The 18,634-nt window shown below is 42.7% G+C and overlaps 1 protein-coding gene and 1 non-coding gene across 3 annotated transcripts in view; one reads left to right on the top strand and one right to left on the bottom strand.

Annotated features, from left to right (window-relative positions):
• The window catches only part of SFI1 (SFI1 centrin binding protein), a 531,261-nt gene that overhangs the window by 280,551 nt on the left and 232,076 nt on the right, over window positions 1-18,634 (top strand). For both annotated transcript variants that reach the window (XM_085635878.1, XM_085635877.1), the window contains exons 17-20: window positions 13,982-14,057; window positions 14,330-14,425; window positions 14,880-14,956; window positions 15,203-15,305. In XM_085635878.1, coding sequence (XP_085492004.1) covers window positions 13,982-14,057; window positions 14,330-14,425; window positions 14,880-14,956; window positions 15,203-15,305 — 352 coding nt within the window. The remainder of the gene's footprint in view (window positions 1-13,981; window positions 14,058-14,329; window positions 14,426-14,879; window positions 14,957-15,202; window positions 15,306-18,634) is intronic.
• On the bottom strand, window positions 4,608-4,681 carry TRNAN-GUU (transfer RNA asparagine (anticodon GUU)). The gene has a single exon. It is a non-coding gene; the product is annotated as a tRNA-Asn (tRNA).

Raw genomic sequence — 18,634 nt, 5'->3', positions numbered from 1 at the left:
TGAAATGCCCGAAACATTTGCTCTGTAATATTAAAGTTCATGGTTATGGTTTCTCATTCACCCGTACCATCGCTCTGTATTATGAAGATTCATGGTTATTATTTAACCCACGCAACACGATTTCTTGAAATAATATCTATTTAACGGCATAAAAATTGTCAAAATACGGTGATTATTACACTCACCGCATCTTGATTAATCGATACTGTTTAACCTGCGCAATTAAAATTGTTAGAACAGCATCTATATTATACGGCATCAACAGTGACGCACAACGGTAGTTACTCAGCTCAACGCAGGCCTGCAACCTACTTGTGCAATACTTCAGTCTCTCGTGTTAAGACATTTAGTGTCTTGCAAAATGAACTATGTACTGACCTCCATTTCCAATGACCATTACTATTAGTGCATATATTATGTAATGTTAAATATCTAGCGTGAAGGGACACCTACCCTCTGAATCTATGTATTAATCCTTACTTAATGAAGTACTTGCATGGTGAAGAAAATTGTAGAAATGATTTATCTACAGGGTGCCATTTCTCTATCCTGATCATCTTTATGAATAAGTATTGTAAATCAATGAAATCTATTATATAGAATGCTAATAAGTTCACCTGGTGGTATATAGTCAATCGTGAACCACTGTCTTTAAGTATGTGACTTAGGTTACCAAGCGTGAACCTCATCACCACTCATAACAAGCATTTGCAATGCAATAGGTCTCGCATTTGTGACAATGCCTTTTATTTATCTTTTAAAAGCCAATATGTAAATAAAAGGCATTGTCATTTACAATGCAAACAGCTCAAACTCTCGAAAATGTGAGACCTATCGCATTGCAAATACTTGTTTATGGGTGCAAATGCTTGTTTTTGGTTGAGTCCGCCCTAGTTGTATCAGGGTGTGGATAGGCTCCGATGATGAATCATGCCACATTTTTTGTGGGTGAGGTGTCTACTCCAAAATCTTTGAACTAAAGGCCCCCCCCCCCCCCAACTGTATTGTGGCAAGTTAATTCCAGCAGCACGTTTGTGATTGTATTTGGGAGATCGCAACTAGGACCACTTTTCTCTTGCTCTCTCCTTGTGAATGAAAACATCTTTACATAAAGACATATTTTCATGAGGTGTTTCAGCCAGGAAACCAATCTTTTACATCAAGATGTTTGCCTTGATTACTGTGCATTATCAACTAAGAGTCATCACAGGTTGTAAGAAATGTTATATGGCCACAGCAGAACTGACTTATTGTTTATGGGAAGGAATATAGCTGGTAAAGATAGCCATTAGAGCCCTGATCCAATACTCCAGCTTAGAGGGTGTCGCAAAATGGGTCATAATCTAGTGTAAGAGAAAATAACAATCGTGAACGTGCACTTTGCAATTGAAGTATAGGGAGCATATCATTCCCTTCATTTTTGAGTCCTTCACAGGTGATGCAACACAATAGTTTTTATTGAACATACGTCACCAGTATTGTACAGTATTACTTCAGTAAATGGTTTGCAGTACATATGGACACCCCCCTTGCATCATACTTTACATTCTTTTGGTACGACAACATTCTTAGGCTAACAAATAGTTCTAAGAGAACCCCAATCCAGTGTATCGCCAGCCGACCGCCCCTTCCCACCTCAATAGGCAACACAATAGTTTTGCTGCTTTTTAATGCCATGACATCTTGTTTGGAAACTAATGGTTGTCAGGTGACTTTTCTCTTCACATACATGCTGTGCTCAACGAATGACGAACATACATGACATCTTTGAGTACACTTCATCAGAAGCAGTTTGTGAATTACACGTTTTCGATTTTTTTTATATTTATTATAGCAGAGAGGGTGACCTAGTCCTCATGAATGCGACTTAAACCTCTTCAGAAGGTTGTATTGATAGAAAAATGTTGAGTTCCGCTGGTGGGACCCTCACACCTACATTGTTTAAAGTGTGGCATAATTGAAAATTCCACCCCCCAAAAAAAGCCCTCATAAGTTCTCTATTACTCCATTGGGCATTAGTGACTGGTGGGTAGATCCTCGGGTTCATTGCAAGGAGGGGCCGAAGGATGAAGCATGCCACCTACCAGGTGGGTGAGGGCCTTACCCATTGTATTTCTTCTCATACACAATAGGCAGTGAGTTCTGTTGTGCTCATAGGATTAACCATGGAGGATGTACTGGCTTTGCTTTCAAAGCCTCCTGACTCCGTTGTGTTTGATGTAAGAAACTGTAAGCAACTTTATTTTCAACCAACCTGACGTCTTAGCAATCTTGAGTTAACACTTAATGCTGTTTGGAATTAAAATTGCCTACAATATCTCAGTTTGTGCCCATTCTTGGCTACTTATGCACTGTAATCAAAGAAACAAACTGGATAATTTAAAACCAGAAATCAGTTTTCTGGCTGTGACACTTCCCTTGTGATGGAATGACAACATCAGAGACAAGTCACTGTCCTCCGGGGCTCGATCCAATGCCGAGCTGTGAGCGCTACTAGAAGAAAGCACAAATCCCTCCTAATCCCTTCAGCAACTATACTCTGTCAATATAGTCACTCCTTCCATGCACTGCCCTTCTGAGCGCCTAGTTCCAGCTTCTTCAGCACATGGCATGAGTGAGAGAAGCAGTAGTAGTGGAAATTACTTTTAGAGAGAGAGGACAGAAAAAGACGGACAATGGTAACGAAGAGGCATAAAAGTCATACTAGTGAGAAAGGAGGGGAATTTGGCATGGGGAGCTATAAGGAATGGGAGAGAAGTGAAAGCAGAGCAGGAAAGCAATGCCATGGAAGAGGGTGAGACTGTTACAGGCTAATGAGAAAAGAGAGGTGGATCAGGCGGTGCCTGACTGTGACTATCTGCACTACCGGCCTATTGGGGCACCAGCCTATCACATGCCCATAGCCAAATGTATACTGGTCTGACTCCCGTCTGAACACCCCTCCAGTCCGAGCCTGTCACACTATGATATTAGTTGCTGGCTTTGCTCGTGTTTTACTTTTTAGAGGCTGACGTAGCTCTAGTGGGAGGAGCCGAGCAGCCCTGAGAGGGAGGCAGTGTCCGTGCTTCTTAACGGAACCTCAGGACGGTAAGGGAAACAGAGCCCATTAGTAAAGAAGCTAAAGAATAGCCTAAGTACAACGTCAAGAACAGAATCTCGTTAAAAATTTTTAAAAAAGCGATGGTCATTCAAATATATGTTTATTCCAAAGTTTAGAAGCAAAGGCATAATATACATATACATTCTAAATGACTCCATTCTAAACTCAATACAAAGGGAGGTAGTGGTTTAGAGTGTAGGAAAATGGCGCCACTTGGGGAGAGTACCATCTAAGGAGTATCCTGAGCAGTCTATATTAGTAACGGTGCTGAAAGGTGAGGAGCACCACTAGTCTCCCCAGGTAATCGGCATATGCCAATTGGCTGACTAGATAATGTCCCCAGCACACGTGAGCAATAAGTACATTAGTTAAAATAGCACGCTGTAAGCATCAAGTAAGACAAAGTGCAATGATTCTTGAGATTTTCTTTCTTTTATTCCTTCGTTCATCCAACAGCCAACACGTACAACATTGTTCTTATCTCGTACTCTGATAGGAACAAAAGGCGACGTTTTTGAATCGCGGAACACAACATATCGGAACAGTGTCCTTGAATCTTAGGACTTATTTGGATCCCTGATACTGGATCACCACGAACGTCGTCACCACTCTAGAACCCCCTATGGCGGGTTGGAATTATCACCGCAAATAAAATCTGACTAAAGGAGAACATAGCCTTGATAAATTCGCGGGTGCAATACCCTGTGCGACGAAACACGTGTTGGCTGTTGGATGAACGAAGGAATAAAAGAAAGAAAATCTCAAGAATCATTGCACTTTGTCTTACTTGATGCTTACAGCGTGCTATTTTAACTAATGTACTTATTGCTCACGTGTGCTGGGTACATTATCTAGTAAACTCAATACAACATTCAGAGACGTTCGCGTTTCAAGAAATACTTGCATTCACCTTATTATTATGGCGGCTGTATTCGGATGACGCCAAGGTCAGGCAATCCACCCTACGAGCCTATAATAGCGTGAGTGTTTTATGCACAACAGCCATCTTAAAAATACTTATAAGGTCCCAAAAGCGAGACCTATTGGCTATGCCAATGCTTGTTTCCATTGACTTCCATTGAAGTAAAGACAGTGTCACGCGGGAGAAAGAATAAAGCCATTTTGGGGTAAACTATTGGGAGTCTGCTGCCTGAATCGGGAATATGGGCATGTATGCGTATAAATCTCGCAGCGTATGAACTAAATATAACCAACAATGTAATTCAGAAAATCGTAATGGCAGGTATGCATTCCCTCTTCGCCACGGGACCTGGTTTTATATAATAAAATAGCATATGATCTCTCTTGCCCTAACACAGAATGAATTCCACTGCGTTTTAGCGTAACGTAATTTTAGCAAGTTCAAATGTTAAGCAAATTTGTAGCATATAAAGTAACATAGTTTCTGACTCATGAACAAATCACGTTTTTTATTTCTTATAAATATAATAAAAATAACAATGTTTTCATCTACGTTTGTGGCAGATGTAAAAACAAAACAGGCCACCGTCCCTGGGTGGGCTCGAACCACCAACCTTTCGGTTAACAGCCGAACGCGCTAACCGATTGCTCCACAGAGACAGTTATGACACATTGATCGTGGAGTGTACACAACAGTGCGGGCAGGCGCAGTGATCACACAATTTCTGTGTGAAATACGAAGCGTGCATGCGGCATGTTTTACTTTCCAATCAAAAGGTGCATCGACCTACTGTGGAAGATATTGCCGTTATGCTTGAACAAAGATAGTAGGACAGCACCAGTACATTGGTTAGTCGTGATCCGTTTGAGTTAATGCTGTTGGGAGCTAGGGGGGGGAGAGCGACAGGAGAGGAATGAAAGGACGGGAATACCTTGTGGACAGTATCGATCAAAAGAACGTGTTAGATCATGACAGGATCCGAAGTGAGCGTTAGCGCTTAAGCATTATCGGCCTTGGCCGAGCATAGATATAAAAGAAAGACTCGGTAGTTTGAAAAAAAAAAAACACTGCCTCGAACCATGAAAGTTTACTCGACATTTGAAAATGGGACTCTTCGCAATCCTATTTAACAGCAAATATTTTAGAAATTGTGGGCAAATTAGATGTCTTAAAGGTATTAAAAAAAACATGTACAAATTACAATGTCACATATTTCCAGTGCAAGCAAATGGGGAAATTACACTCCTCGTCATTGTTCTCGATACTCCCATTGTACCCCACACGCTGGCATGTATGGGAACATTTGTTTTGAATGTCCATGATTATCTGTTAACAAGCAGAATGAGTGGTGCGTGCGCCCCCCACAGCGAGCGATCTTTTTTCAATTATCGCGCCCGTGTCTGGGCACGATAATTGAAAACAGATGTCGGCGTGCGGGTAACAGACACCAATAGGCCATGGGCGGAGCAACGCGACCGCCTTTGGCCTATTGCGTGCTGTCTTTCTGAAAAAGACGACCGCAAACGTCAATACCGTGGAACAAAAGGAATCGCACGAGCGTGTGCGATTCCAGGGTTTTTTGGAACCTTCCACAAAAGGATTCTCGCCTGCGCGAGCAGTGCTGTGCACTGCATCGCTAGGCGTGAGACCTAAAAATGACAATGCTAAGATTATCTCATGATAGTTTATTCAAAACAGCCTAATACTCTTTCCAGCGTGAACCTCATCACCACTCATAAAAATTACAATTCTAAATAGCTCCTCACAAAGTCCCTCTAGTCCCTTATTCGTTCTCACCTAGGACTAACTAAAAAAATAATGCAATTCATTATCACTGTTGAGCCCCATTGTCACCGATCTACATCTGCTAATCCATCTTGCTTCTTGCTGTCGTAAATACAAATCCCAGTCTCCGCCTGTAACTCTTGGTGTTATTCTTTGAATCCCATGAAACGTAATACCCACTTTGTTTTCATGTTTGTCCTTAATATGTTGAAAAATAGGAGATTTAATGTCTTTGCTAACAATAGCTCCCTTGTGTTCCTGAATCCTTAATTTCAAAACTCTTTTTGTACACCCAATATAAATTTTGTGACATTCACATTGAATTATATAAACCACCCCCACACTGTTACGAGTAATAAATTAATTTATCTTGTAAACTTTTTTAGTGTTATAACTGAATTTCTTAATCCGATTAACACCTGATTCACACATGTTACAAGAACCACATGTGTAAAATCCTTTTGGTGGTGGTGGGAGCCAATTTCCTTCCTGCAAACATAGGGATTGTAGATAATTCCTGGTGACTAAATTTCCAATGGTTGGACTTTTTCTAAAGGTTACTGTGGGTTTCTCAGAGATAACATTTCTTAGTCCCGGAACACCTTTCAACAAATTCCAATGTTTATTTAAAATTTTATGTATTTGGTTTTGGTGCATACTTAAGTGGAGATAAAAGCCACTTTTTCTCTGGTTGGGTTTCTTATCTTTTGTACTAGAGTGGATTCTCTGTTCACTAACTTTACCCTTTTTTTTGCCTCTTCCAGACTATTCTGTGGGTAACCACGTCCTGAAAATCTATGTTGCAATTGTTCTAATGCTTCTTCAAAATCCTTGTCCAGGCTACAATTATGTCTAATTCTGATCATTTCACCATACGGGATGCCTTTTATTACCGATGGTGGATGTGAGCTGTCTGCTCTTTAAATAGAATTAGTAGCTGTTTGCTTTTGAAATAGTCTACCTTGAACTTTATCATCAACTATGAACAATTCCATGTCTAAAAATTCAATCGTCTCCTTGTGGTGGCACATAGTGAACTTCACATTACAGTCATTCTCATTCAAAAATTCAAAATACTCTGTTAATTGACTAACTGGTCCTCTCCAAATTAACAACACATCAATAAATCGACCCCAGGATAAAATTGAATCTATCCATTTCGCCGCTTTTCTGCCCCAGGCATGCTCCCTCTCAAACCAACCCATGAATAGGTTGGCGTAAGAGAGAGCAAATCTGGAACCCATTGCATTGCCCCTCGTCTGCTGATGCCACTCTCCTTCAAAAAGAAAATAGTTTATTTTTTAGTATCGGAGAACTCATTTCTGCAATCGTCATGGAATGATCCAAAAGACTAGCACTTCTATGTCCTAAGAAGTGATTCAACACTAGCTCTCCTTTCTCATTGTCTATACTAGTATAAAGCCCTACAACATCAAGAGTTACAAAGCTCAAATCCTTGTCCCACACTTCATCCTGTAATTTATTCAACACATCCATAGTGTCCCCTATATACGAGGGTAGGTTCATGACTAGTGGTTTTAAAAATAGATCTACAAACTGAAATATGCTCCGTTAAACTCCCTATACTGGAAACTATATGTCTCCCTGGTGGATTATGTATTGATTTATGTGTATATATATAAAAAGGTTGGATTTGAGACATTTAAATATTTATTCTCCTGCTCATCCAATAGACCTTGTTCCTTCTAAGAGTATAACTTTTCAGATATATATCTGCCTGCTTCTTTTGTCGGATTATGGCTCAATTTCCTTTAACAACTGCTATCACTCAATTGTCTTTTGACCTCATTAATATAATCATCGCTGATCTACATAGACTAGAAGACAAGGGCAGTAGGAATGTTAGTGTACATTGGAAGAAAGAGAATCTGTCCAAAGAAGAAAAGCTAGCAATTACTAGTCTCAAGAATGATAACAGTATAGTAATACACCAAGCTGACAAAGGTGGAAACATTATTCTTATGAAAAGAGAAGATTATATTAATGAGGTCAAAATACAATTTTTATTGCGCAAGTTAAACCGTATCGATTAATCAAGATGCGGTGAATCTTCATAATACAGAGAGATGGTATGGGTGAATGAGAAACAATTACCATGAACTTTAATATTACAGAGAAAATGTTTCGGGCATTTCAGTATGTTAGTATTACATGCCGACACAAATAAATGTTGCGATTAATTTTGTCTGTGGACCAATAGCAATTCATGTAAAAGGTTGAGAGCCAATTGGAAGAAGACCTCTGTGGTCGAAACGCGATGATGTTCAAACCAATACAATTAACTTTTTTAGTTGTAATCCTGGAGTGTGAGTCTTCTTGTGTTCTAATCACGGATACGAATATATATATATATATTACCTACTGGCGGTCGCCAGTAGGTAGTTATAGTTAGGACCCTGTTTCCATAGGAAATCCGCAACATTCTATTTGGAATAACTTTGGCGCCGGTCGACGAATCCTGGCGAAATTTTCAAAACTAATGGGGCGCTACGCTCCGCTCCTACCCTGAAAGTCTCGGGGGGGATTCGTCAAGCGGGGGCTGAGAAAAAAGGGGGGTCCCAAAACGCGTTTTCCCCATGCATTTTTCCATAGGACCTTTAGACACAGCTACAGCCCGAACGGCTGAACAGAATTACTTGTAATTTGGCAGAGAGGTAGTCCTCAGGTCAAGGAAGTGCCTTTTGTAGGTCTGGTGTAAATCTGTTCAGTAGTTCCTGAGAAAATAGCATTTAAATCAATATATATATCTGTAAGCGCGCTCCGAGCGCGCACCGTAAGCTTACCGTACGGTGCCGTGCGCGAGCGCGATTCTGATTGGCTGTTAGATCTTAGTAAACATTCGAATCGGTCGAAACCAGAAAGTGTCGGCCGCCATTTTCTCTCTAGCACTCTGAGGGGGGGAGGAAAAACAAAGTTGGATATCATAAAAAGGGGGCAGGCTAGACAGCTCCTAACCACCTAGCCTTGGTTATGGTGTGCCAGAAGGCCATCCAAAGCCCAAAAATATATATATATATATTTTTTTTAAAAACGCTGAATACGCTTACCGTACGCGTACGGTGAAAAATTAAATAAAAAAAAAACAAAATCCATATATTTCCCCCCCCCCCCCCCCCCCCCCCCGTGTTCAAAAGGTACCCGCAGGGCACCTTTTGTGCATGGCATATCAATCAACTGAACATTTAATAGAAAACCTTTCACAACGAAGCGCATAATATGTCCTCCGTGTGCGGACGGTGCGCGAAGGGCATCGTGCGTACATGGCCCATCCAGCGTAACGTGGGCACGCGGTGCGCATAGCGCACCGCGTGCCCACCGTGCGTGCACGGCACTTACTGCGTTAAGTGGGCGCGCGGTGCGCGAAGCGCACCTCGTGCTCACTGTGCGCGCACGGTGCGCGAAGCGCACCGTGCGCGCACGGAACGAACTGCGTGAAGTGGGCGCGCACGGCACGAACGGCGTAAAGTAACTTAGCATTTAAAAAACCGTACAAATTCACTGAAAAAACCATAGGTTTCACACACGTTATAGTTAGGAATTCGCATTTAAAAAAACCTTGCAAATTCACTGAAAAAACCATAGGTTGCACACAAGTTATAGTTAGCTGTACATTTCACTCGTAAAAAACCAATGAAATTCCACATTATAGTTAGTGCAGGCAACTATAACTCACGTGACCGCAATCCTCTGCAGATGCTAATACTGTATTTAGACACTTATTTGCCCATGTCTTCTTCCATTAAATTTTAGCTATACATATATTACAAATATTTTTTTTTCATAAAGACACATATGTCATTAGCAGAGGATTGCGGTCGCGTGAGTTATAGTTGCCTGCACTAACTATAACGTGGAATTTCATTGGTTTTTTACGAGTGAAATGTACAGCTAACTATAACTTGTGTGAAACCTATGGTTTTTTCAGTGAATATATATATATATATATATATATATATATATATATATATATATATATATATATATATATATATATATATATATATATAAAACACTTCCTCCTCCTCAGTTAACCCAATAACACCAGCAACACACTCCCCAATGCTTTTTTATTTTTAAGAACTCTTTTTATTGAACAGTTGCTTGGCACACCATTACAATTTGTTACAGATACAGAGGTGTAATACAGTCTGTGAATTGCGAGGATGATTACATGGTGAGAGGTCTCTCCATTTGGAACATTCCGTCCCCTGTTTCCCCCGTCTGAGGTTGATTTCCTTTATAGCGCCTGTATCCGGATGCTATCTAACTATGCCTTTACTCGTCCCAATGGGCCCAGATCTTTTCTCATTTTTTGTGGCATCCGTTACCTTGAGAAATAACCTTTTCTGCCTGCTGGTACTAGTCTAGCTCGTATTCCCAGTCCCTCAACCTAGGTAGGGCTGTTGCTCTTCACGCCCGAGCAATGTTTCTCTTCGCTATCCCCCAAGGCCAGCATAAGCCAGATACCAAGGTATTTGGGCCACCTCTCCTTCCTCGTTATAGCCAAAATCTGCCATCTTGCTTCTAGTGGTACCTGGAGACCCGTGGCTGCGGACATAATCCTGGTCACTCCTTTCCAATAACACTGTATGTTGGGGTAGGCCCATATGATATGAAAGAAGGATCCTACCACCCCGCACCCTCTGGCGCATCGATCGGAGTCAAAGCGGCCCCATCTGTACTGGAGTGTTCTAGAGGCGTACGACCTGTGCACGATACAGAGCTGAACAGATCGAAAACATGTATGAATGGCAATATCTCTAAGGCGTTGCAGTGCCTCTGCCCAATCCTCATTCTCCAGGAGGCTCATGTCTGATTCCCACGCCTATCTCAGGGATCCCAGGAGGTCCGTAAATTATTAATAAGTTTCAGTAGATATAGGAGGCGGCTTTTTCCACGTCGGGTTCAGAAGAAGTCTGTCTACGTGGGGACAGAGTACTTGGGTATTTGTTCCCCTTCTGGCAAGTGGCAGCGTAGGGCATGTAGTAAGTGTAAGTGTCGGAAGCGCTCTGTATCTGGTCTTTAGATCGTCAAACGAGATCATTGCCTCATCTCTCCAGACATCCCCCAGGTGTGACCTATTTAGCTCAGGCGGCGGAAGTCCTGTAGGTGTCCCACCTATCACAGGCCCTGAGAGGGGTCTGAGCCTTCAGTTTTATTCCACCCCAACAATTTTGTTGTGTCTCGCCACGCTCTCACTACTCTCTGCATACGAGTCTGAGCTGTTTCTCGCAGCTTTTCTAATAGAGCACTGCTAGATAGACTGTCGCTCCCATGGTGAACCAGTCCAACCAATATGCTGGCTCAGTGGTGTCACTAAACACCCAGTTGTTGATGTTTATCAATTGGGACGGCAGGTAGTAGGACCTAATGTCTGGAGCCGCCAAACCACCCTTGTATACTCTGCACTGAAGTTTGCCCAGTGCTATTCCCGGGGTACCCTCCTCCCACAACAGGTTGCGGAGTTCGGAGTCGATTGTCTGGAAAACTATGTTTGGCAATTTGTAGGAGGTGTTCTGGAGCACTTATAATAAATGTGGGAGGGACATTGTCTTGAACAGGATGGCCTGACCCATCAAAGAGATCCAAAGCAGCCTCCAGTGGGTAACATCCTCCCTTAACCTCCTTAGCTGTGGGACTATTCGGAGTGTTATGAATTCCCCCTCTGATCAAGCGATACGGACACCCAGGTATTTAAACGCTTCTTACCTTGCTAGCGCCAGGCAACGGAAACACCAGGGATTTATCCCAGTTTAGCAGGTATCCTGAGTAGCTGCCAAACAGGAAGATGTGTAGGAGTCGATGGATTGTCTGCTGGGGCTTATGCTCCTATAGTAAGACATCATCAGTGTACAAAGAAATATGCTCTTCCCAACCTCCCACACTCTCAATACCCTAAATAAGTGGATCTTGGCATAACCGTGCCGCGAGTGGCTCAAGCGCCAGCGTGAAAATCGTGGGGGACGGGGGGCAGCCCTGACGGGTGCCCCTGTACAGTATGATTCCCTGGACACCACCCCATTGACCCTGACTCTCGCCATCGGGTCCCGGTAGAGACGTCTGACCCAGTCGCAAAATCTTTCCCCGAAGCCCATTCTCCTCAGGACTACAAACCAGTATGACCATTCGATGCTGTCGAACGTCATACGTGCATCCAATTCTAGCAACGTTTTTGAGCATAGGATTAGCACAGTGCCATCTATGCCAAGCTGTAAAATCACAAAAGACTTTTACCACTCCAGGCACAGTATTACAGCTTGAAATTGATAAATACCATCCAAACCAACCTGGAATGCTTAATGCTTAAAGGCAACCCATGACACGTCACTCTTGTTAGAGCTCTTCAGAGAGGTATAGCTTTGCCCAGACACAAGGGAACACCGCTATAAGTCAAAATAATACGCTTTCAGGCTTGGAGTGCCTCCTAACTTATGGAAATAAGTAAGCGGGTAACTCTGGGTAGTTCCCACGTTCAGGGGGAGAGCAGCTCCTATTTAGAGAATTCTACAACACCAGCGACACTCTGAATCTGCAGAAGAAAGAAAAGCAACATTCCCTTTGTTGCTTCAAATAGACTCTTTAATTCTCCTCCATGACCTGACCTGCCTTTCACCTCATCTGCTGACTCAGCCAGCAGGCATTGATGTCAGAACTCAGCAGTGACAACCTTACAATAGTTGAGTTCTGAATTCTTTTCTTTATAATCCGCGACCTGGTTTGCCACAAGTCGCCAATTATCAAGAAGTTAGTGACTGCCGTTTATAGAGGGATTACAGAATCCCATGTATATAAATTATGCACAGTTGCTTATATGATTCATTAATGCAAAGACTTTACTTTTCGGGCAGCACTATAAGGAAGTGCTGTGCGTTTAGCTTACGTTCCTGGTAGTGGTTCCAGTATAAAATAGTACACATGCTTGCATAATGTAACAGTTTGAGGCTACTTATAATGCTTTCAGCATGCTCCATAATTATTACCAGATACATGAAAGTAACATTGGTAATAGTGTTTCTTAAAAATAAAATGTATAATAAAAATAGCAACTAGGAAAAAAACAGTTATCTAAATCATTGTGCAACTTTAGATACCATTTCCTGGAGGCATCGTTTACTAAAATGTTTAATATTTAAAAAATAAAAAATAAAAAAAATCTAAGAGAGGCTCAGTGTAAAACAGTTATGGGCAACATGGAAATAAATCAGGATCCCAACGCATAGAGAAAGTTAGAAAAGTGCAAGCCCAGTTATATGATCTTACATTGGTTTTAGGAATTCACAACGGTTACAGAAGTAGACCTGGAAACCGTACTCCATTTTTGCATGAGGAAATCTATGTGCATATATTTGCTTATGTGAAAAATCTACTGAACCATTGCAAATGCTTCTGCCTAAATCACCTTTTTTGCCACCCTGGAAAAAGTTTTATTCCTGCCCTTATCAAGAGTAAAGTTCTAAGGAGAGTAGTTTAGGAATACCCATGAGCATGTAAGTTTGTGCGTGTGCACAGACTCACAAGCCGTCCAAATCTCGATCTATTGCTTTCCACTTACTTTCAGTCCTTGCGTGTAGACTTATGGAAAGATGGCAAAATCAGAGCCTTACTAGATTCTGGACCCTGATATAATGAGAGCCCTGGCAAAAGTGTCAGAGCTCTGATACAGTGTGGAAGCTGCAGTCATTTATCACCCCCCCCTGCATGCCACCAAAAGGGATAAGTGGAATTTTAAACAAGATTTCTAAAGAATCATGTCTCTTGGACAAGTAGTTATTTTATGAAATTCCACATTGCTGAATCTGATTATACAGTGTGTAGATTTTGGGCACTTACACAATATTTAAATAACCCTCTAAATGCAAGCATGAAAAGTCACCTGGGAAGACAGAATAACAGAAAATTTAAAGTTTCCAAGGTAATGCACAATTTGGATTTGAAACGCTTGTGAGGCATGCAAGTATATTGATTCCAGAATCGCACAACTATTCGGTCAAGTGCCGATAGTAAGATTAAAACCCAGGGCTCTAAGTCCCTAGGACAGCAATCTAGCCACTTTACACGTCTACAAATATATCTGATTGCTTTTAAGGATAGATGGGGCACAGGCGGTAAACCTCAAATAGAAGGGTGGAAGTGAAAGATTTTTTCTTTTATAGGAGAGCGCTCGAGTTTGATGCCATGCAGTCTGATCGTCGAAGATGTCTGAGACGGTCGTGGAACGGCTGGATAGAGGCAAGTTAAGTTCTTTCTTTCTATGTTTGCTGTTTGTAGAATATATGTATAATCATAACTACAAATGTACCTGTGCAGTATTGTTCATGTCCCCAGAGGCCACTGGACCTGTGCGCTTACGTTCGTTTGTGATCCATTCCAACAAGGTTTAGACACTCTGCATCTGCCTGTCACTCCCCTAATGCAGCCATCAGATTGTCTATCCCCATCATTTTGTTGATACACATTGGTATGCAATAATTACAGTGTTTTCTGTTCTTCTGGAATGGTAGTTCCTGGTTGGTCGGCGAGAGAAGTGGCGGAAGCTGTTGAAAGCTGACATACACTATCAACGTACACTGTTGAACAAGGTTTTCATTGGATGGAAGGTAGGTGGACCTGTATAAGGTGCGTTGTACATGTATTTAATTATGTTTACCTGGATTGAAATTTATGTAGTGCAAACTTAGCTGGGTAGTAAGGGTTCACTCCTCATCAAGTAGGCATTTGCACATATCTATTTCACAATATTATATTTCATACCTATCTATTGTTTGAGACACAGGGGATTTAGTGCTTTGCATAGAGTCAGACAATTTATATTCAAGGGCCAGAGCCAGGTTTAAACTCCAGGTTCCTTCCAGCAGGAAGAAGAATTTAAAGGGAGAGAGTGAGGCATGGTCCATTGTAATGCAGGTGATGTTTAATACATACCTTCATCGCTTTAAAGACCTGCATGTTTGTTTTTTTACACATTGCTGTCTGTGGTTTTCTATGCCTGTGAGAGTGCTTCAAATAAAGATGATTGAGAGGTAATCCTTTTATGTTTTTTCACTCCTATAGCAATACCAGAGTAGCATCCACAGTGTTCTCCAACAGGTGTATGAAAAGGAGACTCAACACCATACAACTCTCCTACGGTAAATAAACAAAAAGAACCTGTGTGAATTCACTCTCAGCTGAAACTTCTCCAACTTCCTCTGTGCCCCAGTGTACAGCTACAATAAACCTGAGTCCCGCTTTCCTCATCTACTTACTTTTAGTGCTCTGCTACTTTTGTCAATGACCTAGAAGCCTCCATACCTTTTTATCGTTCATCAGTAATGTGACTCACAGATCAGTTCCTGGTCCTTTCCCTAATCCCTTCTATGTCTGTTTTCTTTTAGATGGTCTTTCTCAACCTGGAGGAAAAATGCAATCACCCTTGCAGAGGAGACTAGAAAAAATAAACAAGCAGATTGCCACTATAGGATAGCAATTGTTTCTAAGGTACATGTCTGCATGTATTTTGTCTGCACCAGAGCACTTGGAGTGCAAGGAGGTTCTGTTAGTGTGGGAGAATGGTATAGGAGAGTTCGTTTGATGTTCTTAGATTCAACAGAGTGCATTTTCATAACAGGAGCTGATGTATTAATATCAATTTGCAAACCTGGATGGGCTGTTTGCACTCCGACTGGTTTGTAAATAGGTGTGAATTTTGCAATGAGGCTTATATGCTACTAGGTCTCATCACAAATTATACTGGAAGAGAGGGTTGTTTAATAGCCTGCACAATTAATGTTATTTAGGCAGGTTGCACTATGCTACCCCTATAGTTGACTGTGAGTGCAGGAATGGAGGCCTGCAAATGAAAGCAGCTCTGCATCCTTGTCCTTTCAAATCCAATTTATTTATTTTAAATGCTCACATCCATGAAAGGGACAGATGCTGTTTTTCTATAAAAAAACAAAAAACCTTTTCGTAAGACATGGTGAAGAGCAAGTATGCACTTGGCTCTCTGGACCATCATCTCCTCCGTGTGAGGCTGCCCCTCTCAGACCCCATCCCGACTTCGGGGTCAGTAACTAATTAACAGTTTGTTACCTCAATTGCCATCACAAACCATTGATACATTTATTTGCGGCTCATAAATAGGTAGGTTGGGGGTGCTGTTATGTGGTTGTCCTTACATTTTTCCTGAGCTCAGCTCGCTGCACGGTCACTAGGGTGATGGCAAACAACACCCATTTACTTCTATTTGGACATCAGAATGATTATGGCTCTCATTTCAAAAGCTGCACATTAACGTCTTTGTCTTTCAGCTTTGCTGCTTTATGACCTAAGCCTTTCAGTAATTGTGACAAGTCCTTGTTGGCACCCTCTTAGATCATATACTTTGTTCAAGCCCTTCCGTATACTACTATTTAAATGACTGTTTTTCCATCAGGATCTATTTTGTCAATTCAGGAGGCCCTTTTTACCTAAGGTCTCTTTGTGCCTGAACTTTTCAGTTGATCCCTTTGGCATGCAGGGCTGGACTGGGAACCCAAAGCAGCCCTGGCAAATTTTGTGAGACCAGCCCCGGTACGGTGCGGAGCGGGCGAGTTCAGCAAGCGAGCCTAACCTCTTCAAAGGCGACTTGGGGTTGGAGGGGTTCTCTCCCCCAAGAAAACTTTGGAAAGAAATTGCTAAAATGGTGCAGTCTACAACACGTTTCATTATATATTCAATTGAATTAGCTTTTAGACCACAGCACATTATGACCTTACAGTGCACCAGGATACAACAATCTTTTTTTTATTTATTTATTTATTTTATTTTGTTTATTGGCATTTGTAAATGTATACAAACAGAACAAATGGAGAAAAAAAAAGCAATCATAACAATGCGGTCACTTCACAACAGCATCCTTCATCCAATTTTGTCTGTACATGTCCTAATCAGGAGCCTCTCATACCCACCATCATTTATCTCATGTGCGAGTCATTTATTAAGCCTGCTGCTGCGATTGCAAATATTGGGTTAAATACACCCAGTAGTCTCTGGGTTGCGATCCGGCTGGAAGTTCTTCTTCATAGGTCTTCAGGGTATCCCTACAATATGTTAAGTCCGTGAGCCAGTCAGCGGGTTTCGGGCTGCGCTTGCCATTCCAACATATCGAGACCCTCCTTTTAGCTATTAGTAGCGCAATCATACAGAACCTGCGTTTCAGGGCTCGAAAGTCAGGCAGTATTCCCAACAAACAGGTTTTGGCCTCGCATCGCACTTCCCCTCCCACCATAGCCCCAATCTTCTGCGTCACCTGCACCCAGTATTCCCCGACTGCCTCACATGACCAGGCTAGGTGTATGAAATCTGCCCCGTCTGCACCACAGCGCTCACATCTAGAGTCCTCCCGCAGCCCATAGCGATGCAGCCTGGCCGGTGTGTAGTATGTCTGGTGTAAGTATTTGAAATGCAGAATGCGGAGATTGCCGTTAGGCGTCAGCATGCCCGTCAGAGTACAGGCGGCAGTCCATTCACCCTCCGTTAGCGGAGTGTCAAGACAGCCATTCCACTTCTCCATGGAAGCAGTCGTGGTTGCCGCTATGTCCTCCTGCATCTTCGTGTACAGTGTGGATACCACATGTTTTCTTGCAGGTGTGGTGATCAGCCATTGCAGTGCGGTTAGCCCCGGGGGTTCCAACGGGTACGTTGGGTATAGCTGTTTCATAGCCCTCTGCAGTCTGTGATAGTTGAAGCGAAATAGCGCAGTCATGTTACTAATGAATGTCAAGTTTTCTAGTGTTTTAAAGGTCCCATCTTCGTACAGGTCCCCCATGGTGTCGATGCCCACCTGGCGCAGCAGCTCCAGTCCTACTTTTTCCTGCGTGACCGATATCGCCGGGTGCCACTGAAGCCGGAGTGCCGGGGCATACAGCGGCAATTTATTAGCTTTTTTGCCCATCGCATGCCACGCCTTATTTGTAGCATCAATAGTATTTATATCATTCATGTGCAAAGGGGGCCTGCGATGGGTGATAATCGCCTCCAGGGGAACCGGCATAGCATCCCCCTCTTCAATCGCAGTGTGGGTAAGAAATGGGATCTTGTGGTACCAAAAATGTGCATATTGTGCTTGTGCGCAGAGATAGTAGAGACAGAAGTCAGGCACCCCGTACCCCCCCCTACTGTAAGGCAGTGTCAGTGTCCGCATCTCCACCCTGGCCGTCTTTCCCGCCCAGATAAGGCGAAGGACCAGCGAGTTGATCCTTCGGAACACCTCCGCTGGAGGGTGAATTGGGATGTTAGTGAAGAGGTAGAGCAGCTTTGGCAGCACCACCATTTTAACAATAGCAATTCGGTCAGCCATCGACAGTGGCAGCTGGATCCACCTCCCCACCTTCGCGTCTAGTGCATCTACCACCGTCCCGTAGTTGGTCCGGATCACGACCTCCGGGTCCCTATGGTACCACACACCCAAATATTTTATCGGGTCCATCTTCCATTCCAGAGGATAGTCCATTGGGTGTGGTTGCGTGCTGTCGGTCAGTGGAATGATCATGGACTTGGCCCAATTTATAATGACCCCGGATTGTCGCGCGAATTTGATATATTCCCTCAGTAGCCGATTCAGGTTGGCCTGTGGGTCCCTCACGAAGAGTAGCATATCGTCTGCGTACAGTGATATGTGTAGAGGCCGCTGCGGGAACTGCAGGGCCGAGTAATGGTGCCCTTGTCGGATTTTGCACGCAAGTGGTTCCAGCGCAAGCGCGAACAGGAGGGGGGACAGGGGGCAGCCCTGTCTCGTCCCTCTCCGAATGTCAATTGGGCTTGAGATATATTTATTCACTTTAACC

The sequence above is a fragment of the Triturus cristatus genome, chromosome 11 (genome assembly GCF_964204655.1).
Source record: "Triturus cristatus chromosome 11, aTriCri1.1, whole genome shotgun sequence".
In the NCBI taxonomy this organism is placed as follows: Eukaryota; Metazoa; Chordata; class Amphibia; order Caudata; family Salamandridae; genus Triturus; species Triturus cristatus.
This window is presented reverse-complemented; position numbering and strand designations above follow the sequence as displayed.